Source organism: Blastomyces dermatitidis (genome assembly GCF_000003525.1).
Source record: "Blastomyces dermatitidis ER-3 genomic scaffold supercont1.3, whole genome shotgun sequence".
Lineage (NCBI taxonomy): Eukaryota > Fungi > Ascomycota > Eurotiomycetes > Onygenales > Ajellomycetaceae > Blastomyces > Blastomyces dermatitidis.
Window position 1 is genome coordinate 7129367 of NW_025544776.1, and position 26162 is coordinate 7155528.

Consider the following 26162-nt stretch of genomic DNA (forward strand, 5'->3'; position numbering starts at 1 on the left):
GATGTTGGAATTGAACAATCTAGAAACTCCTCGTGCCGCTGCTTACTCACTCACCATCTTCATCTTCATTAATTAATTAATAACCACCACAATGTTGAATAAAGATGAAAATATTGAAGAGCGTATCCAGCAAGCCATCGCTGCCTATCAAAAAAATCCAAAATCCAAAATACTACCTCTTTCACGAGAATTTAATGTCCCCTATCAACGTCTCCGAGCGCGTATCAATGGAAGGAATCCGAATACTGCGAAGGTGCCAGTTAACAAGAGGTTAAATGAGAGCCAGGAGGACGCGATTAAACGATGGATCAAGCTGCTAGATGAAAAAAATTGCCCCCCCACGGCCGAACACATTCAAGATTTCGCGAATTCAATCCTCAGACGCGATCATACAGATCCTACTATCTCCCCCCCAAAAGTCAGCAAGATGTGGACATACAGGTTCATTGAACGCCTACCTGAGTATAAGAGGGTGAAGCAGAAGCCAAAGGATGCAAATAGAAATATCATGCGGCGTAGGGAGAATGAAGCAGAAAAAGAGCAGAATAAGGAGAGATGGAGACAGGGGATTGGTCCCATTAAAATTGGCAACAACTCACTCCCACCACTAACTGAGGAGGAAATGAAACGATTTAGAGATGGTACGCATACTGAGAATGATGTAGATAATTTATTTATTATAGATTAGCTACTGGTTGTTGATGTAAAGAGCTATAATGAGGATGTGATTCTTGATTTTTATCGTTTCGGTGTTTTTATCGTTTTGGTGGGTGTGGCGCACTCGCTAGAGGTGAGTGAGTAAGCAGCGGCACGAGTATTTATATCCTATGCCTCTTGCTGGAGGAATCTTGATAATGGCCTTGTCTTTCCCAAGGCGAGAATACGAGGATACCCGAGTGACAGACAGAAATGATGGAATACTCAGGTTCATCGCGTTTCTGCTAGGCAGCGCATGTGTACCTAGGTACGAAGAATACATCTATGCCCAGCAAAAATTCGCGCTGGGGGATTTGAATGCTGCTTTGTGAACTAATATAGTCAGTTGAAAGTAACTTATTCTTTAAGATTTTCCTCATCTGTCTAGCTTCTTATTCGGTAATATGTTTCGAAGAGCTGTCAAACCCCCCTGAATGCCACTCGTCGGCACCATCTCTAGAGCCGGTGCAGTGGTCACTTACACATGCCCCTGGCCGGGGCCGCAATCAAGGAATATACCATGAGCGAACCTCAAATTCGGCTTGGAGACATTGTGTGAATATTTCTGACCGAAAACTCAAAACCTTTGCTCGGATTCGTGGGTATTTCGAAAAACCTTGCCCCTCGGACTCGTGAGTGGAAAATGAAAGCACTGTTCCTGTGTCAAGCTCAGTCAATGATATCGCCCATCACAGGAGTGCTGTTGGGTTCAAATGCCAACAGCGCCTATAATATTGACGTAATTGAAATTTCGGGCGGACCATGTGATAATCATATCGAACTCCCGCTGCTTGGATAGTTGGATTCCATTACTACCAATTCCTGATGCCCGTCTCCCCTATATCAAGATATTTTGGCGAACTTGTTACTGATAGGTGTTGAGTTTAGGAAAGGGGAGTAAACAAGTTATTCCTGGAACAAACCCTGTTCACGCAGGTTTCTTCCGTCAGCTACGCATGGATGCCGACCCGGTGACAATATCGCAATATCGTAATATCGAAATATCGCACTCTTTGAACTTGGAAGCCTACGCTTCCAACCATCTCGGCATTGCAGGCTGTCGGTAAAACATCCACGAGGCACTGAAGACTCCCGAGCCCATGAAAGGAAGTGGCGTCTTCCGAATTTCCGCTACCATTCCCCTATTCCTTAGTTTTGCCATGTGCAGAGCCCTACTGAACGGGACCTTCACGGGTGAGGCCCAGGTCATCGATTTTGTCCTCCGACATGGAATCGGAATGGGTGGCCAAACATGTTTGAGGCGTTTTGAGATTGATAATTATTAGAAGGTTTTTATGATAGAGGCCAAAGAGGTTTGATGTCTGCCAACCACGTAAGGAGCCCTGTGGATCCAATAGGCTTCTCAGTCGAATAGAGTAAGGCCGTCTTTCTCTCTGGAGACGGAGTTAGGCCAAAGAATCCCGTGGCGGACTAAATTCCAGCGGCGGACTTTATGGAATCCCCATGGACATTTTGCCATGCTCGTACGCTAGCTAACCCCATACCTGGTTGGATCACTACTCGAGGGCCCTCGCTAGATAAGTCTCAGACAATTCAGTAAACTCAATGAGGAAGTTGGAGAATGAAGGCTCTAGTGTAGATAGCCATAGGTGTATGAAGCATAGTTCCATCCGACTAATACAAGAGCTAACATGCGACATTGGCTGTTTACGAGGAGTGTTTTGTTTGTTGTGATATCGCAATTTCTTCAGGAGCATTGCGCGCCGGCGGGAAATAAGATGTAAAAATAAAACTAAATCATCCAAAAAAGGAAAGGGGGAGGCAAGCAAGGGAGTAGAAAACCAAGGAAGGAAAAGGGGGAAAAAGGAGGCTATCAAGCATAGAAAGGAAAAGCACAAGGAAAAGGAAAAGGAAAAGGAAAACAAAACATTGTTAGACAGATAACCCTCGACACTCGCACTGTCTGTCAGGTCCCTACCCGACCACCACGCATTCTTCTCTAATTCTCTACCAGCCTGAAGAATCGTCCCACTACCATTCATTCACTCACCAAAAATCATGGATATCTTGACTGAAGGCACTTCGCCCAAACCTCCCCAATGGCATGGTGCTCTAAGGTTCCATTCAGTGAAAGAGCTAATCCTTGAGCCGACGAAACGACCCCTTCAAGCTCTGCAAGACTCAACTCCACTGGCTCTTTATCACCATCACCCACGTTCACTTTTTGTATCGCATTCATCACGGCCTCGCACCGTGTGTATAAATCATCGAGTAACTGGACAGTTGTGAATTGTGCCGAGTATGCCCGTCTGGAATTATCGGCAACGGTGCTGTTGGGCGGCGGGAAGGTGGGCCGGGGAACTGTTATTAGCATTGGTTTTCCAGGACGTCCGGACGGAGGGAGCTGCTGTTGCCCTGCTTGCTGGAGCCGTGCCTCCTGCTGCCGCTGCTGCTGATCCCGTTGTGTTAGATGTTGTTGACATTGTCGCCGTCGAACCATATCCCAATCCAAATCAGCGATCAAGCTCAGATACTCTCGTAGCCCCAGCCCATCATCATTTCCAATGACCTGGTCTGCGGCACGAAATATTTTCGCGATGGGCTGCTGAAGGTCCCGGAACGCCGGGTCCGTGAGCATGTTGATACCCCGCCAGGGTGTCTCTGAACCGTATGGTCGAGAGGGACGGGCGGCATTCGGGACGACCAGCTTTAGCATCGGCTGTGGACGGTGGGCTTCCCAGAAACGGCGGGCGGCACAGATACAGTGGAATTCTATTTCTCGAAGGTATATTGATTGGAGAGTGTGGGTACGGCTGACTGCTCGCCGTGTAGGGAATATTTCTGATGGGTTGTAGGCGTTACTATTGTTTGGCAGGGATTGGGCAGGTTTCTGAGGCTGGGCCATTGGCCCAGCGCGCGGAAATATAGGTGGTAGGCGCCTATCTGGAGCTTGTGCCCTACTCGGATCTATTGGGGGAAGCCTCAAGGGTGAGGATTGGGATGCGCTGGTTGGCACTGTAGCGGGACTATTATCAGTGACAGGTCGTGATGACAATTCCTGGAAGCCCCCGTTTTGGTGAGAATCATTCTTTTTGGTTCTCGCGTTCCCTATCATCGCCTGACGTATTCGCTTGGAGGTATAAGGCAAGAAACACTTTCTCCCGTTGTGTGATGGGTGATATTTGCGTGGGGGTATAAGCAGTATTGAACGGAGAGTCTGCGATAGAGAGGTCGAAGTGTATGAAGAATTTCAGCTAGGAGGGTGGCACGGCGAAAGGTTTATATACCTGTGGAAAGCAAAGGCACAAGGTCCAACAAAGAACATATTTCTTAAAGAGTTAAAATGGGGAGAAGAGGTGAATGGACCTACGAAGAAGTTCAAGGTAATTCGAAAACGCCAGTTCCGCTGTTGTCGAGACTGTGTTTGATGCTTCCAGTTGACGCGGGTATTTGTAAAAACAAGCAAGCTCTAGAGTTGTGAAACTGATCATGAATACCAAACAAGCGAGAAACAGCGGTAATTTAGTACAAAGCGTAGAAACATCAAAGCAGAAAGAAAAGATATAGATGGAGCGACGAAGTATCATATTCATCGAAAAGTATTGATTGCAGTTGGGGGTGTAGTGAGATATTTCAGTGATACATCTCACATATATTTTGAGCAATAGCACGGAAATAAAGCGCAAAACCAAAGTTGAGAAGGTAGAAATAAAAGAGTTTCATTAATCTGTCATTGACCGGTGTATGTATATATCACACGCTCCATACAACAACTCTTCCATCCACCCCGCTTGCTGTTGAGTTCGGAGTGTATTAGTTGCCCGTCTTCCAAGAATACTAAGGAAAGAGATGATGAAACATGACTGATTACTTACTGCTAAACTTCCGAACTCTGCCTCCAGCTTCTTCATAAACCCTAAGAGTACTGATCGTATTTTGATGTACGGTCTGGAGTTGAGTGTCATTCTTGGTACTTCCTTTGATATCCATTTGGCGAAATTTGTTTAGAGCACTCTCTTCGCGGACGCTACCAGCTCCTGACCGTGTCTTATCGTCCACTGGCCCCACCAACTGCCAACCAGCTTCGTCTCCGCTAAAACGGTATGCCTCGCAGTCCTGAGAGACTACAGTCAGCAAAAATACTCGGCGTTTGAAGTTTATAGTTATTGGGGTTCTGACATGTCCAGCAGCAATTATCTCATTCTCTCCGTTCCATATCAAACTCATGAAGGGTAGCAGCCTAGTGCTAATATTGAGCATCGCTCTAGGAGGCTGATCGGGTGCACTCGGGTAAACAACAGTGACGCTGCTATCGTGGGCAGTAAACGCCAGGGAGTTACCACTGGGTGAAAAAGCACATCCGTGAATCCATCCAGCAGAATCATTTAGGAATTCACCGCAAACAGTATTGAATGGCAGCCGTTCTCCCCAAGCGCTCGGGTCTGGGCGCTCATCGATGCCCTTGATGAAGCTGGAAAACACTCTTGCATGGGAATCTGTGGACCCAGCTGCAAGTAGAACTGAGTTAGGGTGCCAGGCCAAGGTTGTGATGGTACTTCGGATGGGTTTCTTCAGGTGTTTCGAGATCCACCAGTCGTTCTCCTCCTCGAAGTAACAGACGGCTATTACTCGCGCACCAGAACCCACAGCGAATTTCTGCTCCGACGGCGACCAGCGGACAAATGTTGCAGCGCGATTAATACGGAGAAGCACAAGTGTTGGCTTCCATCCGGTAGGAGTACATTCCCAGACGTATGCATTACGATCTAGACAATAAAACACACATATTTAGTTATAACGAAGATCAAACAGTAATAGCGGATTTTGGTTACCGACCTTGGGAACAAGTCACAATCTTGCCACTTCCGGGGGCAATGTCCACTCCTGTCACAGTTTTGTCGTGGCCTTTGAGCTCATCACTCAGGGTATAACTGGAGCCTGATTTCTGGTATAAGTCTACGACATTGTCTTTGGCTACGGCGAGCGTCTGCTTGTCAGCGGAGAACGAGTGGTCGGCAATTGGGTGGTGAAAAAGATGGTGCACTTCGGGGGTAGCCATGTTGGAACGATCAATAGTGCGATAGGAGGAGCTCTCTACTATCGCAGTGTTTGGGTATGTTTATATCTGAATCTGTCTCTCCAAGATGTTGTATGTCATTAATCTCTCATCGCGCGGGGAACAAGGACGATGCTGCTTAGATAATGGGGTCAGGTGATCTGCCTGCTCTTTGGATTTTCTCTGCACACAAACATCATCCACAAGCAGAACAGCAACAGCACAGAAATCCGCCTTCGGATACTGGGATTTGTCGAACCAATTGATGTGCATCGCGTTTTAATTTCCTTCATTTCATTTAAGGAGATACTCCAAGTTCAAAAATTTTCCGAAAAAATGACCACCAAACCTGCGTCCGCGGTGGTCAATGTGGGAGCTCCAAACCGAACGTAAGTTAAGCAGATCTCGATGTCCCGCCTTCAACCCGTTTAGTTGGGATATTTACTGACTATAATACAGTCTATACTGCACGAATCTTCCTGACAAACTGAAGAAGCCAGACTTGCGACTAGCCTTGTACACGCTCTTCTCCACTTATGGCACCGTTCTCGACGTTGTTGCGATGAAAACGGCAAAGATGCGTGGCCAAGCTCACGTTGTATTCAGAGATATTCAAGCCAGCACTCAGGCTATGCGGGCATTGCAGGGTTTTGAGTTCTTTGGGAAGGAGATGGTATGTACAAAGTTAATACTATTTTCAAGCCTCCAAATTGGAAGCGGTAGGGACATATGCTCATCAGCGTCACTGGGACGAACAGAAAATCGCGTATGGTAAAGGCAGTTCAGATATAATCGCGAAGCTCCGAGGTACCTATAACGCATCAACTACCGCCCCGGCGCCTGGCGTGTCTACCGAGCTTCAAAAATCCATCTTCAATGGCCCCCCTTCGGCAGTAGTCTCCGCTGGCATGACAGTACCACCTGCGGCGACCGAATCGCGACCCACCAGCGAGGGTCCCCAAGGTGTCAAACGACCCCGTGAGGAAGACGAGAGTGAAGGCGAGGCGCCGATGGATGAAGACGAAAGCGACGTGTCTATGGAAGCCTCGTCTGATGAAGATTAAACCTAGTAAAATTATCCCACAGGCCGAACTTGATATGTCGCGCTCCAAATGAATAGAAGAAAACCGGGGCATTACACGTGTTCCTCTGGGGTCCTCTTGATCGCTCTTCCTCCTTTCTTTCCCGAAAAGGACTGGATGAGTTTTGAAGAGGCTTCCCGGTTTCGTGTCTCGATAAGGAGCTTGCTCGGAACATGTAGGCCCACGCAATTCCCTACCAAGCCAAGCCACAATAGCAGATACGTCTCCGTGGTTACTACTTCTTTATTCCCTGCTACGTCCCTCAATGCATCTGGGGTGTTGCAAGGGTGAACAAAGTATACCGGGAGGCCCGAGAGTGGGTGATGCTACAGTTTAGTTAGCGTTATTTTTTGCTCTTCTTCCTTCTTTAGTGGACATTGGTTGGGTGAAAGACTCATGACAAGAGAGAGAGACGAGGATAGAGAGAAGAGACATGGTACACGAACAAACGTACCCCGATGCTCAGACCGCCCATTATGCCAACGTCCTTTAGCACCGATCGGTGCTGAGCGGGGACAAGACAATTATAAACAACGTCTAGAAGGCTATCTGGACCCTTGGCAGAGATGTCACTGCTGTTGTTGTTGATGTTGTGCAGGAAGAAATACAGGATCGGGACTTGGTATGTGGGGGATAGCATAATATTGTACTCTACTTGCAACTTGGAGCTGCAACGTGGCTGCCGAATGAGCTCTTCCTGTGTACCACGCACATTGTCAGAGTCAACTCCGCAGTGAACGACGATGCTTGGTCTTTTGCTTTTTTGTGTCTTTTCCCCGTCTTCATTCCATTGAAAAGAGAGCGCGAAGACTACGTGGGTGGAGTGTATACGAACGGGATCATTCTCATCAACGTCATCACTATCATCGCGCCCGACAATCTCAGCCGTATTATCGTCATCCTTTTCTCCATCTTCCTGCAATGTATCACACACATGTTTCAGATGTTGCAGGGAAGTAGTCTCTGGGTCGTCGAGCTGCTTCTGGATTATCAAAACTATCTCGCCTTCCTGTACAAATAGATATTACTCCCGGAATCGTTCCCAATTTAATTAGTTCTTATCATCCAAACAACAACTTAAATAAAGTACCAGCTTTTCCCTTTTCTTCACTACTGGCACTAGGTAAATAAGAATATGAAATTTTTCCATTATCTGCAAGAAAAGCAGTCATGGTCATCTGGAGTGACAAGCACAAATACAGGTGCACACACACATGCACTGGCCTGTCGTTTCTTTTGTTTTTTCCATTCTCGAGCCAGCTGATGAACGGCCTAGGAATTACAGAAAACAATTCCAGCTCAGAAGAAGCTAACACTTTAAATTACATACCTTGGTTTCGAGCCTCACACTTGTCCAACCTAGGCTTGTGGTAAGATCGTCTTCATGCTGGAGAAGAGTAGCGACTTTTGATACTAGGGCGCGACAAGCAGCGGTGAACTCCTCGCGAGTGAGATACGGGAAGTCGGAAAGCGGCGGCAAGGCTGTCATTGGGAAATGAATCTGAAGAGCATTCAAAAAGGGTGGGGATTATTGACAAAGTTATGAACTTCTTTTTGGTTTTTGGGGGCAGTTTCGTTTGTGTTCATCTAGCGTGGATTTTTCTGGTGATATGCGAGCCAGTTGTTTGTTTGAGACGGGGTCCGATTCGGAGGAACCCCTTTGCAGTCCGAAATGGAAGAATGTGTATTGCAAGAACGACGGAAAGCTTGATCGAGATCGGGCTGATTAGGGATTTGTTGGTTTATTGATTGATTTTAATCCTTTCTGTTCTCTCTGGTCCGTCCTGGATGTCCGTTTGGCGTAACTTGGACTGGTTTGCGTTGCCCCAATGTACATGTACCTCCAGAGGTTGTACCGTCCTCGGATATTGTGACGGTTTGGCTTTTACCACTGTCATGAAGAGTTCTCTGATGCAACAGTTCCAAGAGTGAGAAGAGAAATACATTGATTTGATATCGCGATCTAATAAACTCCATGTACGGTTAAATAAGGTTTAGTGGATTATTCATCCTCCGCCAATGGATTCTTTCAGCCTCCGCCCACTTTAGACAATCAACAACACCACACACCATCATCATCCAACAACATTATACGGAGTAGTGTCGGCATCTTCGAACGGCACCCACTCCTCCTCAAATCAACACCATGGCTATGATGCGAGTGTGGGTGTGAGTGTGAATGTGAACATTGGCAGCTATTCGTTCTCGTTTTTTCATCTCTCATCTTCCAGCAGCCACCCCTCTCAATCCGCCCCTCTCACACCTAGATCGGTATCAGCTTGCGCTAATGACTAGATCTTCCCGGCTTGGCTGCGATCTTATGCCGAGCCCGGCCCAATTGTAATCTCAGCAACTGGCCTCGGAATCTGAGTCTCCCAGTGTCAGGATGCTCGGGGGTGCCAGTGTGCGTGGGCGTGAGATCAAATAGCAGGACTCGAGTGAGGGGTCTCTCGCTCGTCTGCAGCCATGAACCACTAGCTACTGAGACCGAAACCAGCAATCTTGATTCCTGGACCCCCGGGTTTCACAGTGCCCCATTCAATCAATTTCTTGCCAGTTTTGGCTGCCCGCTAACCTGTTTGATATATATCTCCTCCGCCTATAGATCGTGCACTGGTCCTGCATACCTGATCTTCATGCTAATCGCGCTCTCATTTTTTTTCTGCCTGCTGCATGTCAATCCCGTCATTGGTCTGGGTGGCAAGCTTCGATCCCCCCTTAGCGGGATCGAACTGCTCTCCCTCGTGCGTCTCGGATGCCCACTGCTATCCAGCTGTAGGGACCTACCAGGATTTTCCATCGGCGCTACCCCCCCAATGGAAAACCCCATCACCGCCAGGTTGGCCCTCATTCAGGTAAAACCTGGTCGTTAACCACGCCTGGATCTTATTGTTTTCCTCTCTTATTTTCAATATTCTTGACATTTGCAACAAGATGGTCACGGTTGATCGGTATCCATAGAAACTGTATTGTACAGCCGTCATCCATATTCTTTTTCCGCCTCTCCTTCTCAACCTCCTTCAAAGCGCACCACGCATATCCCAGTTTCAGCTACAGCATTTGGCCTGTTTAATTTATTTTTCTTCCTTTTTTTATTTCCTTTTTTCCTTCTTGATCAATTCCAGATCTTTGAAGGCTTACGTCGCCTTTCCCGCCATGAAGGCCGTTTTATCTTGATATTCGTCTTGTCATCGTGGTGAAATCCACTGTCTGTTGCGTCACGACTATTATTGTTTTCCGTTTTCGTTAATTTCTCCAGCTCTCCACTTGCTGTTTACTGCTCCTACAGCCAGCGAACCTGAGACAGAGATCCATGTGGCCAGATGCTAGTTTCTTCTTTTTTTTTTTCCCCCCGAGAAGCCTTAATCGGATATACAAGGAGATTATTTGTAAGAACTGCTCTTGTTAGAAAACAAGGTTCTCCTTATCTATATCCTTTCTTTTATTAATTTCGATCTGCACCTAAGTTTTCTGACATATGCAGGCAATTCTTGTACAGCTTCATCCCGGCCTCGTCGCGTGCCAATAGTGCAGCAATATTCAAGCCCTGCTTACTCGTTATTTACCTTCCCATCCTCCCCGTTTCTATCCCCTCATTCTTGAATCTTTTGCATCCAGCTGTGATTTTGACCCTTAATTGAAAGGCTGCTGAGCTGTATGGTTGTGTTGCTGTACTGGATCTCTTTCACAGTCGTCCGCCTCCAAGTCTCGCATCGTGTTTGCCAACACCAAAAACGGTGGCAATGGGAAACACGCAATCCACGCAGCCAGTTCATCCCCACAAGAGCGCTCGACGTTCCAATCGCCTTTCAAAGGCCCGGACCAATCACGCAGGCAATCGGTTGAGGACCACTTGGGACCAGGAGCTATTTCTCGAATCCCCGCCTCTGAGCTCATACAGCCCGTATAGCCCATACAGCGCACACAGTTCACCCAGTCCATGGCTGGATCCTCAGCCCGTGTGTTCCCCAGAGCTAAGGCCTCCGATTGACGAAGTTATCGCTGTGGAACCCTCTTCACCGGCCTCCCTTCACCCTAGCCACGCTTCGGGAAGTCAATGTACTGGAGATGATGGCAGGACTCGAGCTAATTTTGGGGAAATAATGGGAGAATTCAAACGCCGAATGTCGAGATCAGGATCACGGACAAGAGGTGCTCTGTTTTCTCATGCGCCGGAACTAGATAAATTGGAAACCCGATTTTCCCAACCTATGCCAGCTAGGGTGAGTAGCGCCCAAACAGAAGAGCCGGATAGGGCATTTGGTCTAGGAGTGTCTACCCGGGATGGATTCGGTCCTCCTGAAAGTCATCGATTCCCGTCAATCCGCAGGCTTTCATTGTACAATCCTGGAAAGCCCGTAAGATCTCCAAAAACCTTGCTACAGACCATCTTTTCGCCACGCAGTACCGTACAGGAGGGCCCGGCCTTTTCGTACTGGGGACGGGACGGTCATGCACCAATGCGGCGGACCTCGACGGATACGTTATTATTATATGAAATGACTCACTCTTCCCCCTTACGGGCATCGACTCCCAGTGATCTAGAATATTCCCACTTGGGAAGGCTGAAGCTTGGCTCTCTTCGCGTTGTTAATGGCAGTGCGTCTCCGGCCCCAAGTGACCGAACTCCCATGAGCGTTAGACGACAGTCATTTTCCGACATGAAAAGCGTACACCTGGATCAGCGCAACTCTACGGATTTGCTACGGAGCCGAAGTCGAGATTGGTCGGATGGTTATTCTTCAAACAGTTTACCACGGGCGCCGCATGCTCGAAGTTCACATCTCGAGCCGTCGCCTAGCAGATTAAGAACACCGCGAATTAACCGCAGTAAAAGCCCCTTGAGATCGGAATATGGCCTTTCAGAAACACCGTCCTGTGGAAAACATGACTCTGGTCTCCCAGTGTTTAGGCTCTCCTGGCCGAAAAATGCTGAGACATTCCTTGGAATCTCTTCTGTTCCCGGGAGCATAAAAGATCAACCCTTGGATTTCGGCGCATCTGCAGGTCCGTCGGGTGAGCCTAATCCGGCTCTACTAACAACTTCCAAAGCGAATGGATTTAGTAATCACTTATTCAAAAACAAAGACGAGAAAGTGGTACTAACTGAGAAGAACGAGTTTGTTGAACGCGAATGTAACGTCGACTTGAATCGAGGCCGCTCGGTGGAAAGTTATGCCTGTAATAGTACTAGCAGAGTGAAAGATCAAAAAACGTGCCCGTTGACCAAAGCTGACAGCGGGTACAGCTCTGCTTCTTCAAATCGATCCTTGCGGCGTCACCAACTAGCATTGACTAAAGGTCGTGAAGGCACAGATGAGGCAACTGGGCAACCAAATGTAATTTCCTCTGGGACCACCAAAGCCATTGAAGAGTGTATTGAAACAAGCCCTTCAAGACCCACTTCTCGAAGGAGATCCCCGTCGGGAATGCCTCCGCCAGTCCCGCGGAAGGATACGCCTCCTGCTTCAAAAACCCCGAACTTACACGAACATCGCTCGAGATATGAGGAAGTTGATCGAGCTCGGCCTCTAACAGTTCAGGCAAACGCTAGCTTTTCACAGCGCATGGCTCACATCGGATCTTCAATACTAGCCCCACCAGTGACACCTATCCTATCTCCAACGCCGCTGGATAAGGGCTTCCACTCATTCCTTAGCGAAGCTATTCCAGAGACGGAGCAGAGTTCCTGGTTATGGAGTCCTGATCCTTCTCAGCACGATCCCCTTAAGAACTTGGAGGCTGACTATGTCACTCCCACTGAGAACCAAGTGAACGAACATACGGTCCCCATTCATCGATCTACTTCCGTTCAGAACAAAAAGTCGACTGACTTTGCCAATCTTTCTCATCCGTACCCGCTTCAGGCGCACAGACTCCACCGTCCACAGTCAATGGTAAATTTAAATGAGAGTACTTCGAACTTAAAAATGGACCACCAACCTCACAGGCAGCAGCACCAGCGACAAGAACAAGAGCAGCAACAAAGCCGCAGTGGCGTGCGAAACTCTTTCTTCCGACATCGAAACCGTAGCAAGAAGCGAAACACGGTCCCTGGAGACCGCACGAGCTTCTTCGGCCACAAACTAACTAGATCCAAACCCGCCACTAATAACCCTACATCTCCAACCACAGCAACAGAATCAGCCCCTCGCCACAGAAACCTTCCCATCTCAAACCTAGACCGTGAGCTGCCTCCGACTCCGGCTCCTGGGCCCGAGCATGAATCGGTGATATTGGGCGACACCCCACCATCCCGCCGGGTGGACTCTAGCGACAATAGGTGCCCCGATTATAATAACTATAATATCGATGATGGCACGGAATATAACCGTTCTCCCTCCATATTTACAGGCCCATTCCCGCTTCAGAATTCGAAGAGGGTTAAACCGAAGAGGAGTTTTGTGCGCGGAGTGGAAGGGAGGAGGAATCCGTTCTTTTGTGTTGGGTTGCCGCAGTCACAGTCACAACCACAGCCACAGTAGACTCAGGGGCTGAGTAACCTGAGTCAATTTGACTTCTTTGTCCTGCTTGCTTGCTGTTTAACCTGTGTGTGTTGCTTATAGTACGCTGGAACTTTTGTTCATTATTTATTCTTTTGCAATTTTTATTACGAGTTACCCGTCCTACTCTTGTTGTCTCTTTCTTCTCTTTTCCTTTCGAGGAAACATCATTTCACAATTTATTCACATATATATTCTTTTCATAGTTGACGCAACGCTAGAAGAAGGTTGAACGCATATAACGATGCCAGTGAGCATTCGCGAAACGGCCTACCATTCATTATTCATCTACCCTATTTGGACATGTGCTAATCCACCTAGTTGATTTTACCTTTATTCTTTCTTTGCTGAGGGGCGAAGTCCGATACTTGCTTGCCCTCTTACACCTTTTTGTAGTTGAAACACTCATCATATCCACTACCACACTCTCCTTTGTCATGTTGTTTATTCCATTTTTGATAAAATTTGTTCACCTGTTTGCCCGGTTTTCCTTGCCGTGCCGTGACCTACACAATTTGTCTACTCTTGCACATTATCTCCTTTGTTCTTCTCCTATATACCCGTCAGGAATTAATATTACAATCGTTTTATTTGCTCCTACTCATACCGTGTCTATTATGAAAACATCTTTAATTCCAGCTTGCTGGTACTCGATGTTATGGGAACTCAATCGATAATACTGAATATTAATGGTTGGGATGTGAGATGTTGCTAATATACACTCAACTGCTCAATTTGTGGAAATTACTCGTATCTTTTCTTGACCATCTGGCGACGTCAGAAGATTTCTCACACAAACTTCGCACACAGCATTTTGGTCACTTCGCATTACAAATTATAATTAAACAAACGCTAGCAAATGCAAAAACGCAACGAGGAACCAGAATCAAAAATCAAAACAAACTCAACTCCAAAATGCTAAGAAATGTCAACCCCCAGACCGAATTTGAAACCACGTAAATTAGTATACATCCCATCATTATCTGAACACTACCCACCGCTGCCTTTAGTCAATATTAATCCTCTTCGAAGTCGGCGCCGACGACTTCGGGATGACAACCGACAAAATCCCATTCTTCAAACTAGCCTTCACACCATCCTGATTAACCCTGGACGGGAAGCTGAATGTGCGACTAAACTCGCCCACAGAGCGCTCGCAGACCCAATACTTCATCCCATCACGAACATGCTGGCCGACTGCCTGGGATTTGCCGCCCGTCTTCGTCACAGCGGTCGTCGAGGTCTCCGGCTCTTCATCCTCAACGGTTGGTTGGCGGGGCTTTCTGGGCCCGGGGAGGGCTCCGCTGGCGGAGGGATGCTCGTCGCCACCGGAAGAGGCGGAGTACTCGCGCTCTGAGCGGCCCTTGACGACGAGGGTTTGGGAGTCGGTGAACTCGATGTCGATGTCCTTTTGGCTGATGCCTGGCAGCTCGCCATCGAGGTGGTAGGCGTCCTTTGATTCGCGGACGTCGAAGCGCGGGGCGAAGGTGCGCATGCCAGAGGTGGATTCAGAGCCAGAACGGTGGGTCTCGTAGTCTTCTAGAAGACGGAAGAGAGGGGTGAATTCGCCAGAGGGGAAGCGGGAGAAGAAAGACATGTTGCGGGTTTGGTTGTGATTATGGATCTTGTTCGTAGTAGTGGTGTAGTTGTATGGAGTTGCCGAGGCTGTTGTGGCGAGTTTGGAGACGCGGTAAGCTGGGGAAGCTAGGTATCGCTGGGATGGCAGTCTGCTCTTGAGAGATTTAATAATGGCTGGGCGAGAGGACATAAGAGGGTATATTGGGCTGGTGTTTGGATGGTTTTGGTTTAATTGACCATCGAAGCTGTCAGATCGATTCTCTGTTTGCTTTTTTAGTGATGTATATTGGATTGAGAAAACCACGCCCTTGCCAATTATTCAGGGAGCTTATATATGTTTGACGGCATGGGCAGGCGGCTCCCCCCGTTTCGCCATCCGGCATGCCGCTCCTTTACGTCACCGACCGCGAGATGGTTTGCTGGAAGCTCTGAGGGCTTGCGCGAATTTGGTAGAAGCTTCGGCATATGGTCACGTGATAGCGGAATTTCTAAGGCAGAAAGTAGCAGGAAGAATGAGACACTGATGCTGATATTCTCTGCTAGTGCGAACTCTATTGCGGGCGCGCTGGTTGATAGATGACATCGATGACATAGGGATCTTGGTTCTGGCCATCTATCACCTTAGAACATTCCTGATTCCTGGAGAAGAATACATCTCGATCTGGCGCCGGCCTCGTCGCAGAAGGTACTCAATGGCTGTGAAGTCTTTCTTGCTGATGCCCATGTTCTTGCGGAATTCCTGTCTATACAAGAACAATAATCTTGGGGTTAGATTTTATAATAATTATATATATAGGGGGGGGGGCAGGACTTGTCCGGCTGTACACACCTGGCGAACTGCTTGAAGTTGGCCTGAGACTCCTGTAGGTCGAATGAATTAGCTTTCATGCAACCGGAGGGTCACAAGCAATGCATGCATACCTGGGGCTTCTTCCTGATCTCCCGGAGCGCGAGTCTGTACAGCGAGCACACATCCCGCTGTAGTCCTGACAGCTTCCTCATGGCCGGATCTTGTGGAAGCGGGGCTAGAATAATTGCCTTCCGGGAAGATTGGCGTAAATATCGCGTGAAACCACGCAGCGAGCGATAATAATAATAATAATAATAATAATATTTAAAGAAGAAGAAGAGTGTGGCGTAGTTTGCAGGTGTACTCCATAGTTATAGAAAAAATAAAAAAATAGAAATCAAGAGAGTATTTTTTAGTTAACTAACGTAAAGCAGAGCCGCTAAAATCGGCACTAAAATGTGCAATCAATAAATCTTCCCGGCCGAGTTTTGCGGGGGAGAAGTCGCAGAACAGCAGACAATTATTAATATATCTTCGTCTGGGGGAGGGCATTAGGATCATAAATACCTTTTATTTTGTTAAATATGTCACTGTCTGTGGAATAGTTTTGGTATTTCTTTTATTCCTGCGGGTCATATAACTAGTTATCAATTCTCACCAGGCGGCGGGGATTTAGCTAGTTACATGTATTTATACGGAGTTGCTCCGTACAGTTCATGCAAATCCATTCTTCCTGACTCCCCCAACTCAATTGACCATCCAAGATACAGAGGGCGGGCAATAAGGCAGAGGGAAACAAACATCATAACAAAACAAAGGACAAAAGAAAAGACCAGGAACTCGTCATGCCACCCTTTTCGGTAACTTCCGCCCCCCAGTTACTGATATCCGCCACATCAAAATCCCCAAACTAACACCGCAAACCCAGCGTCTCATCCGCTTCCTCTCCAAAGACGGCCGGATCTACTACGGCGACCCTCTCCTCCCGGCCCATACCACCGATATATCCCACGCCACCGCCGCCCGCCTCATCACCGGTGACATCTTCCGCTCCCCAACCCTAACCAGCACCACAAAACCCATCTCCCGCCTACTCTCCCCGCTCGCCCAGGCCGATATATCGACCATCCGCTGCCTTGGCCTCAACTATGCCCAACACGCCGCTGAAACAAACATGCCCGTCCCCAAATACCCCATCCTCTTCTATAAACCGCCCGCGGCCCTTGCGGGGCCCCGCGATGACATACCCGTCCCCGGCATCGCGCAGGAGTGTCCCGGTGTGGATTATGAGTGTGAGCTGGTGATTGTTATGGGGAAGCAGTGTCGTGATGTGTCTGAAGAGGACGCGCTGCAGTATGTCCTGGGCTACACCGTGGGGAATGATGTGTCGCATCGGGAGTGGCAGTTGAAGCGCGGGGGGGGACAGTGGGGGATTGGGAAGGGTTTTGATGGGTGGGCGCCTGTAGGGCCTGGGATTGTGACGACGGAGGTGCTGGGGGATGCGGGGGATTTGGGGATTGAGACGAGGTTGAATGGCGTGGTTGTGCAGAAGAGTTCGACGCGGGATATGATTTTTGGCGTAAGGAGGACCGTTGCGTTGTTGTCAAAGGGGTCTACGTTGGGGCCGGGCGATTTGATTTTTACGGGGACGTAAGTATTTATTTCTTGTCCTCTGACTCTATTATTGCCTTTTGAGTGTGGTTGGTTGTATTTTGCTAACTTCGTTTTCCTGCTGGTATCTAGACCTCAGGGGGTCGGCATGGGCAGGAACCCGCCGCTATGGCTGAAGCATGGCGATAAGGTTGAGGTATCACTTGAAGGCGTGGGCACTTGTGAGAACACGGTTGTTTTCGAGGGGAATTCCGCTAACTTGTAGATGGTGGCGATGAGTGGATGGCTCTTATCAAAGTAATATTTAAACGGGGAAATCCACGATGAGGCAAGTCCAGCTACAACTGGCAGCAGTCAAGAGGAATTGATGGCCTAAGATGTTTAGCTCTAGTAAAGAGCATCCATAGATCTAGAGACAGCACATATACCCGGATAGAACGAGGCCAAATGAAGCTTCTTTAAAACGTAATAGCTTGAATCAAATACGAAATCAGCATCTTAAGGAAATAAGAACAAAAACCTCTCCAACCCCCATCCCGGTCATCATCATCCCATCCACCCCCGGCATATCAATTAATTCATTTCGTCGTCCTTCCATACCCTCTAATACCCTCTGCAAACGCCCAACTCTGGTTCTCTAACTGTTCATTCTCCTTGAGTTCCACCCCATCCTTTTTCACCACTGCAATCGAATACCGATCCGTACTCCTTGCATCGCGATAGAATAGCACCTTCATACATTCCTGTAGTGCCTTAACTGCATGCTCCTCTTTAATATCCTCCAGCGGAGTTTCCTCCGGAAACACCCTTCGCAACACTGGGATGGCCAGATGCGCTCCGAACCCCGTGGCCAGGTGCGGCGCAGAGTACGTGTTACCCAGCAGATCGACGGAGCTGAGGAATGGCTTGTCCTCGCCGTCAAAGCCTGCTACGAGGATCATGTTCCACAGGGGATTGAATTCCGACCGTCGCCTGTACATCACTTTCGATAGGTAGGTGTGCAGATTCTGCGCGTTGAGGGAGTGGCCGTAGGTTGAGTAGTTGTCTTCGATGTCAAGGAAGGTTAGGAGGCGGTCGACGTATTGCATATCAGACACGTCACCGCCGAAGCCGATCACAGCGGCGTTGTCGAAGGGGCGTAGGCGTTTAATGTCCGTGAACCTGGCGAGGGAGCCGTAGGAGGCTAATGTAATGTCAGATTAGGCATATTTCAATGTGCCAATGGGGGAATCAATGGCAGTATGGAGCTGTCGTACCTAAATTATCTGCTGCGATAGCTACGCCGCCATTGAACTTGACGGCAATTACTGATGTACCTGTTACGGCGGGTGACTGTGTATGTGTCTGGGGAGCTGAAGTTTGAAGATATGAATGGTCGTAAGCACCGTAGACGTCGTTCCTAGGCTATGGGCGTGTGAGAAGCGCAGTTAGTTCCTGTAATAAACATGGTACAGCTGACGACGGGGGAAGCTCACTCGTCCCCATGCTTGAGGGAAGTGGTTCATTTTGGTGGAACTCGAACTGTAACTGTGAATAAAACTAATGGCGGGTATTAGATCTCTCGTTGCTTTGAATTGTAGAGAGCCAGAGACTGTAGTCGAGGAGAGATAGTTGTAGAGACGGCGTAGATCTGTTGTTGGAATCAGTCAACAAGGTGGTTGCGTCTGCCCAAAGGAAGCTCAGTCAGCAAGCGCGGCGCTTAAATAGTGCGGAGCTTGCCGCGTCTAATCACGACACAGACAGATCGGAAATAGAAAATCATAATCGGGCATACTAATTTAAAGATTTGAGACGTTATAAGTGAAAAACAATATAAAAAATCATATGACAGTTGAGATCCCTGCATTTAGTTCGTAGCCCATCAAGGTCCTGTAATTCTCTCGCAGGTAATCTCTATGCACCAATCGCCGTTCAGGTAGGAATATATACAAATGCCTGATAAAAAATCGCCCACCCATAATTAATTTAAAATCTCCCCCTCAAAAAAAAGAACAGAAGCAGCAAAATATATCTGATGTAAAGATAGCCCTATCATCTAGACCGCGATCGCTTCTTCCTTGGTCGCCGCTCCAAATCCACCGTCCGTTTCCCCCGATCCCGGTCAGTATTCATCGGCGAGCTTGTCCTTTCCCTACTCAGGCCCGCCATAACTCTTTCGGCAGCGCTAGGCCTCGCCTTCGCGTTGGATGGTGTCCCCGTCCGGCTCGAGTCTCCCGACGCCCCGCCACCGCCGCCTCCAGAGACAAATTCTATAGCCTCCCGGGGACCCGATCCTTTCTTCTCTTCAATCTTCCGCCGTATCTCTTGTTGGCTTTTGAGCAACTCCTCCTTATACCCCCATGGAGGAAGCGTCGTGACAGGGTCCCATAGGTCTTTCGGCAGGGAGGTGGCGTATTGCAGCTGTGCATCGATGCCAGCGTGGTCCATCAGTTTAGTGAGTAGGCTAGGGTTTCGCAGGGAGGAGGAACTGGCGAGTTTCTCATTGAAGTGGACGCCCTGTCTCTTTAGAGAGAGGAAGTGGGCAAATTTCTGGTTCGCAACTGGGCCTGGGGAGCCGGGTGGTGAGGGTGGGATATCGAGGTTGGGGATCGCGGGGAGAGTCATGTCGCGGAGTAAGGAGTGATTTGTGGAAAATGAGGAGGGTTTCTGAGATGGTAGTTGAGGACCAATGTTATTATCGTTTGCAGGAGAAGGGGATCGAGGGGGTCGAAAAGGTCCAATCAGAGATCCGTCGGCTTTTTCAACTCTGGCAGTGGCTGCTGGTATGGGTTCTTGAGAGCCAGCGTTTCCTTTTTATGAAGATTATTAGATATGACACTACATAATTAAGCGGAAAATTATGTAAGGATAGAGCATACCGGCAGGCTGAGCTGGTATCTCTGTGCAAGATTCCGCTGGTTGCTGCATACACAGGTTAGGACGATTAACCGGCCGGCACCAGAAGTTCAGGGCGGCGCACCGTTGTCTTCTGAGCTTTTAATGGAGGACTGCTTTCGTCCTCATCTTCGCTGCTGCTTCCATACGCTGTCAGGCCCAGCATGGTATCTCTGTCCGACAATCCCAGCGCAGAACGGCGAATCCCCTCTAGAGCTGATGTTGAGCTATCTGCTTGATCTATTGGCCGGGAGTATCTGAGTTCAAAATAAGCGCGCGGCTATTTGTGCGGTTCGACTGGATAAACTAGGCTCCTTAAATTACACACACTTAGGAGTTTATACGTGGGATGATGCGTGATTATTATATGAAAACTGCATTCAAAATTCCTTGGGTAATTAGATATACGGTACGTCAAATTAATCTGGATCTATAGGGAATATGCGGTTGTACCCAGTGGTACAAATCCACAACGCACATATCATTACGCCAAAAGGGCCATAACATATATTGACTGGATCTATAAAAATACAAATATATATTTCCAACTAATTCTTTGACACTAGAAATTTCCTCAACTGGACGGACAACCCCTTTTGCACTAAAAATCCACTATGGATTCATCCAACGACAAAACAAGGAGCCAATGTCACAGAACCGAAACAAAAATAAGTAGAAGCTAGGAACTTTCTAAAGGAATGATATTCAAGTAATGTCTGTATTGCGTGTATATATATTATCCCTCCAGCCTGGTTTTTTTTGGCTTCAACAAGCCCTGGATTCAGTCTAAACCAGTCACCTGGCTACTGTGGTTTCTTGATGGCGCTAAACCGATGACCCGGATGGATCTCATTAACATCTTTGTGGCAAAATGGGCAAAGGTCAAAGTTATTGCACTCGCGGCAATTATACCGTATACCGTAAACAGTCTGCATTGACGCGTCAGTACGTATCTTTGCTTTACACATAGCAACGACGTTTTCGTCCTGGGGACAAACGTGGACTTACATCCGAGCACTGATCACATTTGACACCGTAGTGCCGAACAAGTTTGACGGCATTGAAACCGTGGCCGCTGTGGTTCGAATCAGCTTCTTTGCAAGCCGTGCAGTAGTCAAAGTCGGGGCAGACGCGGCATGAATAGCGAGTGCCAAAGATATTCTATCGCATTTTCGTTAGCGTGATCTTGTCGCTGGATGGAGCCAAAGTACAGTCATTTTACTTAACTTACCAGATTACAGCCGTCACAAATGGTGTCTTTGTGCCATGCTGCTTCTTCTGCAAATTCAATGTGGACGACCCATATTCGCTTTTCGTCGACAGTGTCTGCTAGGACAAGTATTCTGATCCACGGATCTTCCGCATTAAGGCCGGAAAGTCTATTTCCCTTGTGGACCCCTTCAAGTTTCGGATCCATCCAGTCTGTACCCATCATGACATCGAAATCTTCCATAGTCGGAGTCCCAAAAGTGTTGCGTGCATATCGGTGGCCTCCAAACTGAACCACGGGGTTGAACATGGAATCAAAGCCCAGTTTTATGTTCTCCGTACGGCCAGACTTCATCTTGTACCGGATAATTGCAGCTGTCCCGCGCTGTCCCGTAGGGATCAAAACGAGCCGTTCATGGTCAACCCACTCGTTCCAGGACATGATATCAAATTCAGCTCCTGCTCTGGTATCACGCGCTGGGAAATGGCGGAGCCAAAATCCATATACATTCTCTCGCGGCCTCTGCTTTCCCGAAATCGCCTGCCTCACATAGATCCGCCGGTATTCACATTTCGAAGCGAGTTTTGTGTCGAATTCGGTCAGGCCCTCGCCGTCAACCGTTACTCTCGCATATTGATTCTCTTCCTGGAGGAAGGTCACGAATATGCCTAGGCGTTTCATTTTACTTGCTCGTTGGATATCCAGAGCAACGAAATATGTTTCCATTGCCCATGGTAACATCGGCACTTCTATCGAAAGGCCCTTATTTGTAACAGAATATGGAGAGCGGTTCCAAGACGATGGCAGTGGAACTATGTCCGCGCTCTTTGCAAAGTCTGCCGGCGATTTTGCGAACAATCCATGGTATGTTTGACCGTCTGAGATCTTCCAGGCAAACAGCGTCTGATCGTCTGACTGTTTCATTATCTCCTCCTGCAGCCGGATGAAAGCTTTTTCTTTTTCGCCGTAAAGAATGGGCATGTTGATATCAAATAATTTCAAAAGGCTGTATGCGATATCCTCCACTTTGGTCGTGGTTCTGTGAGATGCCCACGACATCCGTTGTGCAATGCTGAGATCCTGGGGAGCCAGCACGCCGGTAAGAACTGGCACTGGAATCCGCGTAATTGAAGATATTTCATCCTTTAAATCCACTTTCGAACCCAGAGTCTGCCATTCGGCGTTGAAAAATTGCACGTTGGCCGGAGCGATAAGTTCTTGTAGCGTCCAGCCCCTCGTAAACCAGACGCTAGAATGGAAACTTGAGCCTTCCGTGACTGAGGATTCCATCACGTCATTGAGGTAAACATAGCAGGCCTCTGCACATCGGTACCATTCGTACATGGAGTTGATGGACTCAGATAGCTCTGCGCTGCTGGACTTGTCAATGCAGCAGGTATCTACCCACACATAGTCCACCCCATTCTTAAGTGCCTGGGCGCAAGTGTCGAATAATTTCCTAAACCGGGGTCCGGTAAATGCTGGAGATGCTTCAAGCTCCTGAAAAATCACTTCTTCGGTCTGCCATCTATGGGAAAGAATGGCGTATGGAGGAATGCGATCGTCCGGGAATTCTTCCAGCTGATGGGTTTTGGCGTTAAGAAGACGCATGGCAATTGCAAGAGCTTTCCAATATCTGGTGAAATGTTATATCAAGTGGATGGATGTGCAAATTCGTAGGAATACTCTCAGGTTCAAGATGCAGCTTCGTTATTTGGCGATGACCAGCAACAGCGCGTCCTGAACACATTCCCCTCCGCAGACTTCCCACCCCTCCTCAGCTTGTTCGTCAGTGACCGTGACATTGCTCCACTTTTGAAATACGAAATCAATATGGACGGAGTATGCCTTGCCTCTTAACTAGGCCATTTCTGGCTAAAAAACATACCGGCCCATGCGAGAGGTTGTTAGTAGAAGGCAGAAATAAACAGTACTTGGGGGTAATATCTTTCTGAATGTTGTATGTTTCATTTGTTGACATCATTGCTGAGACTTGTTTAGCTATTTAAGGGATATCTAATCTGTAGTGGAATTGATGTTAACATTATAATCTATCTAGCAAGGTTTTCATATAGATAATATAATTATAGACTCGATAGACAGCTTAAAATCAATCAAAGAAAATCTAAAAATGATTGAAAAAGCTGCAAATAAAATACTCAATAGAGTGTATATTATACTATGTAGATGAGAAGAAGAATAATAATATTTTAAAAGAAATAAAACTGCAAAAGTATTGAACTCAAAAAATGAGTGAGAGCAGATAGAAAAAATATATAGAGAGAATCTGCTTATATGATTATATCATGAAGAAAGAGAAAGAAAAAGAGAGAGCTGTACAGATATTTTATAATAGATGTCTTACAGAATTCCAATACAACAGTACAAGTTTCATAAGATTTTTCTTGCACTATAAACCCTGTCCTCATGTCCTTCATCATTAAACATGGTTTCTCAACTTTTTGCATTTTAGCAAGTGAACACCTGTACAGGTCTGTGATTGCTTTGCATCTAGTGCTCAGTTATTTGTTAAATATATAGGCACCCAGAAATTAGAAAACGGGCTTTAGCCTCCAAAGTAACCGCTCAGCTTCTAACTCCTCTTTGTAGCTCTTCTCGAATGCAAGTTCAAAATCCTGCGAAAGCCGATTGTCACTCTTATACCCCCACACAATCCGCGTGTATTCCCAGAACTCGGGTTTGAAGCCTGCATTTTCCCAATCGATGATACCGCAGAGCCGTCCACGATGAACAAGCAGGTTCGATAAATGCAGGTCTGAGTGAGTAAAACAGACCTCGTGTTGCTTCTCATATAGATACGAGAGAGGTCTTTCTGTTCTGATACTCTCAAGATCCTCTGTCAAATCGTCCAGGAATTCGGGTTTGGAGTTGTAGGGACCACAAAACCCACGATCATCGGTGCGATGGTCTGTAATTGGCCCACCAAGAGTATCACATATCAAATGCTTCTGGGCATAATCATTCTTTATTTGGCGATACTGTGAAATGCAACTACCAACATCTATTGCGAGTTGACGCCGTTCTTCATACGTCATTCTGTAGAATACTCGATCAGCACCAATACCGGGTACCACTGTCATCAACAGGAAGTTGTTGTTTGCTGTACTATCCGTCGCAAAATCGATTAGTTTCGGGGCTGTTATGGAGGTGTGTTTCTCAATGAGACGGAGCGCGTTTGCCTCATTTCGCGTAACGCGCCGGCCTGTCTTTAGACAAAGGCCAAATGGAAGAAACTTGACCGAAGGGTTTCCTTGGGGATCCCAATAGTCGACAGCTTTGAGAATAAGGCGGTAAATGGCCACGCAGATGGAGTTTGGAATCATCAGAGCAAACCCGCGGAGGAGACATCTTCCAAACTGCCCCAATGTCCGTCCTATATTATTCTGTGAGTTTGACGGGCGTTTAAAGGTACTTCATCGAAGTCTACTTACCAGGCTTTACCGGCGCCCATCCATGGCGAATCTCATTTTCAATAGATAAAGTGTGCAGGATAGCCGATGCGGCGGAATGTACTTGTAGTAGAAAGCCTTCGGGGAGGGGAAGGCAGCTTTCGTCGGGAGTTGAGGGAGTTATATGAAAGCTTTCATTAACGGGGGAAAAATGTTTGGGTGGTCTTTTACGAACACTCCACTGCACATAAATACCTTGAACTTAGTATCAAAGATTCATAGAAGTTTCATTCTTGGAGCAAATACTGACAATAAACTTTTGGTGCCCCAACCGATATTTCGATATGTATATATGGCCATTTTGGAACGCAGTCCTCACTTCTGGCGACATAAGCCATAGATTCTTGAGCAGGCTTTCTTTTGCGCTGTCCTGGGATTTAAAGAATGTGAACAGCTCGTTGGCAATTTCTGCAGATAAGACAGCGTCAAGGATGGGTCGCAATCGTCCCTGAAGTGAAATGTAAGCAAGCGATTTCCTCAGAGGGATTATGCACATATTTACTCCAGCTTGTAGATCTTCATCATCTACGATTGATGGGGAGACAATGAATATAGGTTTGAGGCCTGTGTCGTGGCCAGAAACACAGCATCGATTTCTTTCCCGCTCATATAGGGCGCTTTCGACATTAGAAGAGACCGCATCGCTATCATCATCGCGCACAACTACGAACATGTTAGAATAAGACTGAGGGTAAACATAAGACGATTTAATAATCAGCCATCATACTTTTCCGTGCTACAGATATTAGGTCCTCTTTGATCCCCCGAAGAATGTCTTCGGCGCTTTCGGCACCTTCAGGATAGGATTCCGGTATGCGACTCAGTATAAAGCGCGAGGCCTGGGCTCTTTTGATCGCATCATTTATGAAAAAGTGCAACTGAATATGTTCAACTGCTGATAAATGGGCTGATTTAATTGCATGGGACGCGGCCGCATAGAGGCTGTCTTCACTCTGCAAGGAATCCACACTGGCCGGCATGTCGAAAAGAACTGGAATTAGTTCTTATGCTGGAGAAATAAAACCCAGACAACTTTGGATGTCCATGTCAACGCACGCTACAGGATTGGTGCGGTGGTGGCGCAGTTCGGCGCTGTCAGAAAACAAAATTAAAAATAAAGGCGCCCAAGACAGTTTATAACGCTTCTCTTACGGAGGCTGGAGGAACTATGTGAAGGTGAATACTGCTAACTAGCGACACCGTACAGCGCAAATTCAATTTCCAGCATACAAAATATATGTCAAGGAGCTGAAAGGCATACATACTTAATCACAAAGTAATAATCAAAATTAAAATAGTTCAGGGAAACATATTTTGGGCCAGTGGCGCCA

The 26162-nt window shown here is 47.4% G+C and overlaps 12 protein-coding genes across 15 annotated transcripts; 4 read left to right on the forward strand and 8 right to left on the reverse strand.

Moving 5' to 3' along the window:
* Positions 1-28: 28 nt before the first annotated feature.
* Positions 29-4578, forward strand: BDCG_03820. Of its 2 annotated transcripts, XM_045419487.1 has the most exons (3): positions 29-964; positions 1050-1523; positions 1585-4578. In XM_045419487.1, the coding sequence occupies exon 1, from the start codon at positions 92-94 to the stop codon at positions 686-688; it is 597 nt and encodes a 198-aa protein (XP_045280631.1). In that variant the 5' UTR covers positions 29-91; the 3' UTR covers positions 689-964; positions 1050-1523; positions 1585-4578. The 2 variants fall into 2 exon arrangements, with proteins under 2 accessions (XP_045280631.1, XP_045280630.1); XM_045419486.1 differs by having other exon boundaries at positions 29-1523.
* On the reverse strand, positions 2714-3772 carry BDCG_03821 (uncharacterized protein; the record flags this gene model as incomplete). The annotated part of the gene is made up of 1 exon (XM_045419488.1): positions 2714-3772. The coding sequence occupies one exon, from the start codon at positions 3770-3772 to the stop codon at positions 2714-2716; it is 1059 nt and encodes a 352-aa protein (XP_045275774.1).
* On the reverse strand, positions 4411-5716 carry BDCG_03822 (actin like protein 2/3 complex, subunit 1A/1B; the record flags this gene model as incomplete). The annotated part of the gene is made up of 4 exons (XM_045419489.1): positions 4411-4451; positions 4533-4773; positions 4837-5423; positions 5494-5716. The coding sequence occupies 4 exons, from the start codon at positions 5714-5716 to the stop codon at positions 4411-4413; spliced, it is 1092 nt and encodes a 363-aa protein (XP_045275775.1).
* BDCG_03823 (U2 small nuclear ribonucleoprotein B'') lies at positions 5564-8768 on the forward strand. The gene is made up of 4 exons (XM_045419490.1): positions 5564-5770; positions 5857-6102; positions 6173-6386; positions 6472-8768. The coding sequence occupies exons 2-4, from the start codon at positions 6050-6052 to the stop codon at positions 6775-6777; spliced, it is 573 nt and encodes a 190-aa protein (XP_045275776.1). The 5' UTR covers positions 5564-5770; positions 5857-6049; the 3' UTR covers positions 6778-8768.
* On the reverse strand, positions 5968-8722 carry BDCG_03824 (uncharacterized protein). Its single transcript, XM_045419491.1, has 4 exons — positions 8126-8722; positions 7631-7804; positions 7250-7492; positions 5968-7121 (listed from the first exon to the last, which is right to left on the reverse strand). The coding sequence occupies exons 1-4, from the start codon at positions 8282-8284 to the stop codon at positions 6849-6851; spliced, it is 849 nt and encodes a 282-aa protein (XP_045275777.1). The 5' UTR covers positions 8285-8722; the 3' UTR covers positions 5968-6848.
* A 30-nt stretch (positions 8769-8798) lies between the features above and the next one.
* BDCG_03825 (uncharacterized protein) lies at positions 8799-15085 on the forward strand. Its single transcript, XM_045419492.1, has one exon. The coding sequence runs from the start codon at positions 10539-10541 to the stop codon at positions 13278-13280; it is 2742 nt and encodes a 913-aa protein (XP_045275778.1). The 5' UTR covers positions 8799-10538; the 3' UTR covers positions 13281-15085.
* On the reverse strand, positions 14305-15066 carry BDCG_03826 (heat shock protein 30; the record flags this gene model as incomplete). The annotated part of the gene is made up of 1 exon (XM_045419493.1): positions 14305-15066. One exon carries the CDS (start codon positions 15064-15066, stop codon positions 14305-14307), a length of 762 nt encoding a protein of 253 aa, XP_045275779.1.
* A 17-nt stretch (positions 15086-15102) lies between the features above and the next one.
* On the forward strand, positions 15103-18825 carry BDCG_03828 (fumarylacetoacetate hydrolase). 3 transcript variants are annotated; one of them, XM_045419496.1, is made up of 5 exons: positions 15103-15344; positions 15420-16526; positions 16595-17316; positions 17410-17605; positions 17663-18825. In XM_045419496.1, the coding sequence occupies exons 2-4, from the start codon at positions 16512-16514 to the stop codon at positions 17540-17542; spliced, it is 870 nt and encodes a 289-aa protein (XP_045280633.1). In that variant the 5' UTR covers positions 15103-15344; positions 15420-16511; the 3' UTR covers positions 17543-17605; positions 17663-18825. The 3 variants fall into 3 exon arrangements, with proteins under 3 accessions (XP_045280633.1, XP_045275781.1, XP_045280632.1); XM_045419497.1 differs by having other exon boundaries at positions 17669-18825; XM_045419495.1 differs by having other exon boundaries at positions 17410-18825.
* Positions 15493-15878, reverse strand: BDCG_03827 (uncharacterized protein; the record flags this gene model as incomplete). The annotated part of the gene is made up of 3 exons (XM_045419494.1): positions 15493-15619; positions 15706-15737; positions 15798-15878. The coding sequence occupies 3 exons, from the start codon at positions 15876-15878 to the stop codon at positions 15493-15495; spliced, it is 240 nt and encodes a 79-aa protein (XP_045275780.1).
* Positions 17856-18782, reverse strand: BDCG_03829 (20S proteasome subunit beta 7; the record flags this gene model as incomplete). Its single annotated transcript, XM_045419498.1, has 3 exons — positions 17856-18460; positions 18534-18681; positions 18753-18782. 3 exons carry the CDS (start codon positions 18780-18782, stop codon positions 17856-17858), a joined length of 783 nt encoding a protein of 260 aa, XP_045275782.1.
* A 483-nt stretch (positions 18826-19308) lies between the features above and the next one.
* On the reverse strand, positions 19309-22972 carry BDCG_16785 (uncharacterized protein; the record flags this gene model as incomplete). The annotated part of the gene is made up of 6 exons (XM_045425983.1): positions 19309-20066; positions 20136-20178; positions 20237-20391; positions 21071-21080; positions 21160-21312; positions 21383-22972. The coding sequence occupies 6 exons, from the start codon at positions 22970-22972 to the stop codon at positions 19309-19311; spliced, it is 2709 nt and encodes a 902-aa protein (XP_045280634.1).
* A 603-nt stretch (positions 22973-23575) lies between these two features.
* On the reverse strand, positions 23576-25811 carry BDCG_03832 (uncharacterized protein; the record flags this gene model as incomplete). Its single annotated transcript, XM_045419499.1, has 5 exons — positions 23576-24755; positions 24814-25012; positions 25082-25279; positions 25334-25494; positions 25559-25811. The coding sequence occupies 5 exons, from the start codon at positions 25809-25811 to the stop codon at positions 23914-23916; spliced, it is 1653 nt and encodes a 550-aa protein (XP_045275783.1). The 3' UTR covers positions 23576-23913.
* Positions 25812-26162: the final 351 nt, after the last annotated feature.

What these genes read in the sequence shown, in the direction of transcription:
- BDCG_03820 (XM_045419486.1), top strand. Translation starts at nt 92, where the DNA reads ATGTTGAATAAAGATGAAAATATTGAAGAGCGTATCCAGCAAGCCATC.
- BDCG_03823 (XM_045419490.1), top strand. Translation starts at nt 6,050, where the DNA reads ATGACCACCAAACCTGCGTCCGCGGTGGTCAATGTGGGAGCTCCAAAC. An exon ending in GTGGGAGCTCCAAACCGAAC is followed by an intron (nt 6,103 to 6,172) that starts GTAAGTTAAGCA and finishes ACTATAATACAG; the next exon opens with TCTATACTGCACGAATCTTC. An exon ending in AGTTCTTTGGGAAGGAGATG is followed by an intron (nt 6,387 to 6,471) that starts GTATGTACAAAG and finishes TGGGACGAACAG; the next exon opens with AAAATCGCGTATGGTAAAGG.
- BDCG_03824 (XM_045419491.1), bottom strand. Translation starts at nt 8,284, where the DNA reads ATGACAGCCTTGCCGCCGCTTTCCGACTTCCCGTATCTCACTCGCGAG. An exon ending in ACGTTGATGAGAATGATCCC is followed by an intron (nt 7,493 to 7,630) that starts GTTCGTATACAC and finishes CGTGGTACACAG; the next exon opens with GAAGAGCTCATTCGGCAGCC. An exon ending in TGGGCGGTCTGAGCATCGGG is followed by an intron (nt 7,122 to 7,249) that starts GTACGTTTGTTC and finishes ACTAAACTGTAG; the next exon opens with CATCACCCACTCTCGGGCCT.
- BDCG_03825 (XM_045419492.1), top strand. Translation starts at nt 10,539, where the DNA reads ATGGGAAACACGCAATCCACGCAGCCAGTTCATCCCCACAAGAGCGCT.
- BDCG_03828 (XM_045419495.1), top strand. An exon ending in GATTTGATTTTTACGGGGAC is followed by an intron (nt 17,317 to 17,409) that starts GTAAGTATTTAT and finishes GCTGGTATCTAG; the next exon opens with ACCTCAGGGGGTCGGCATGG.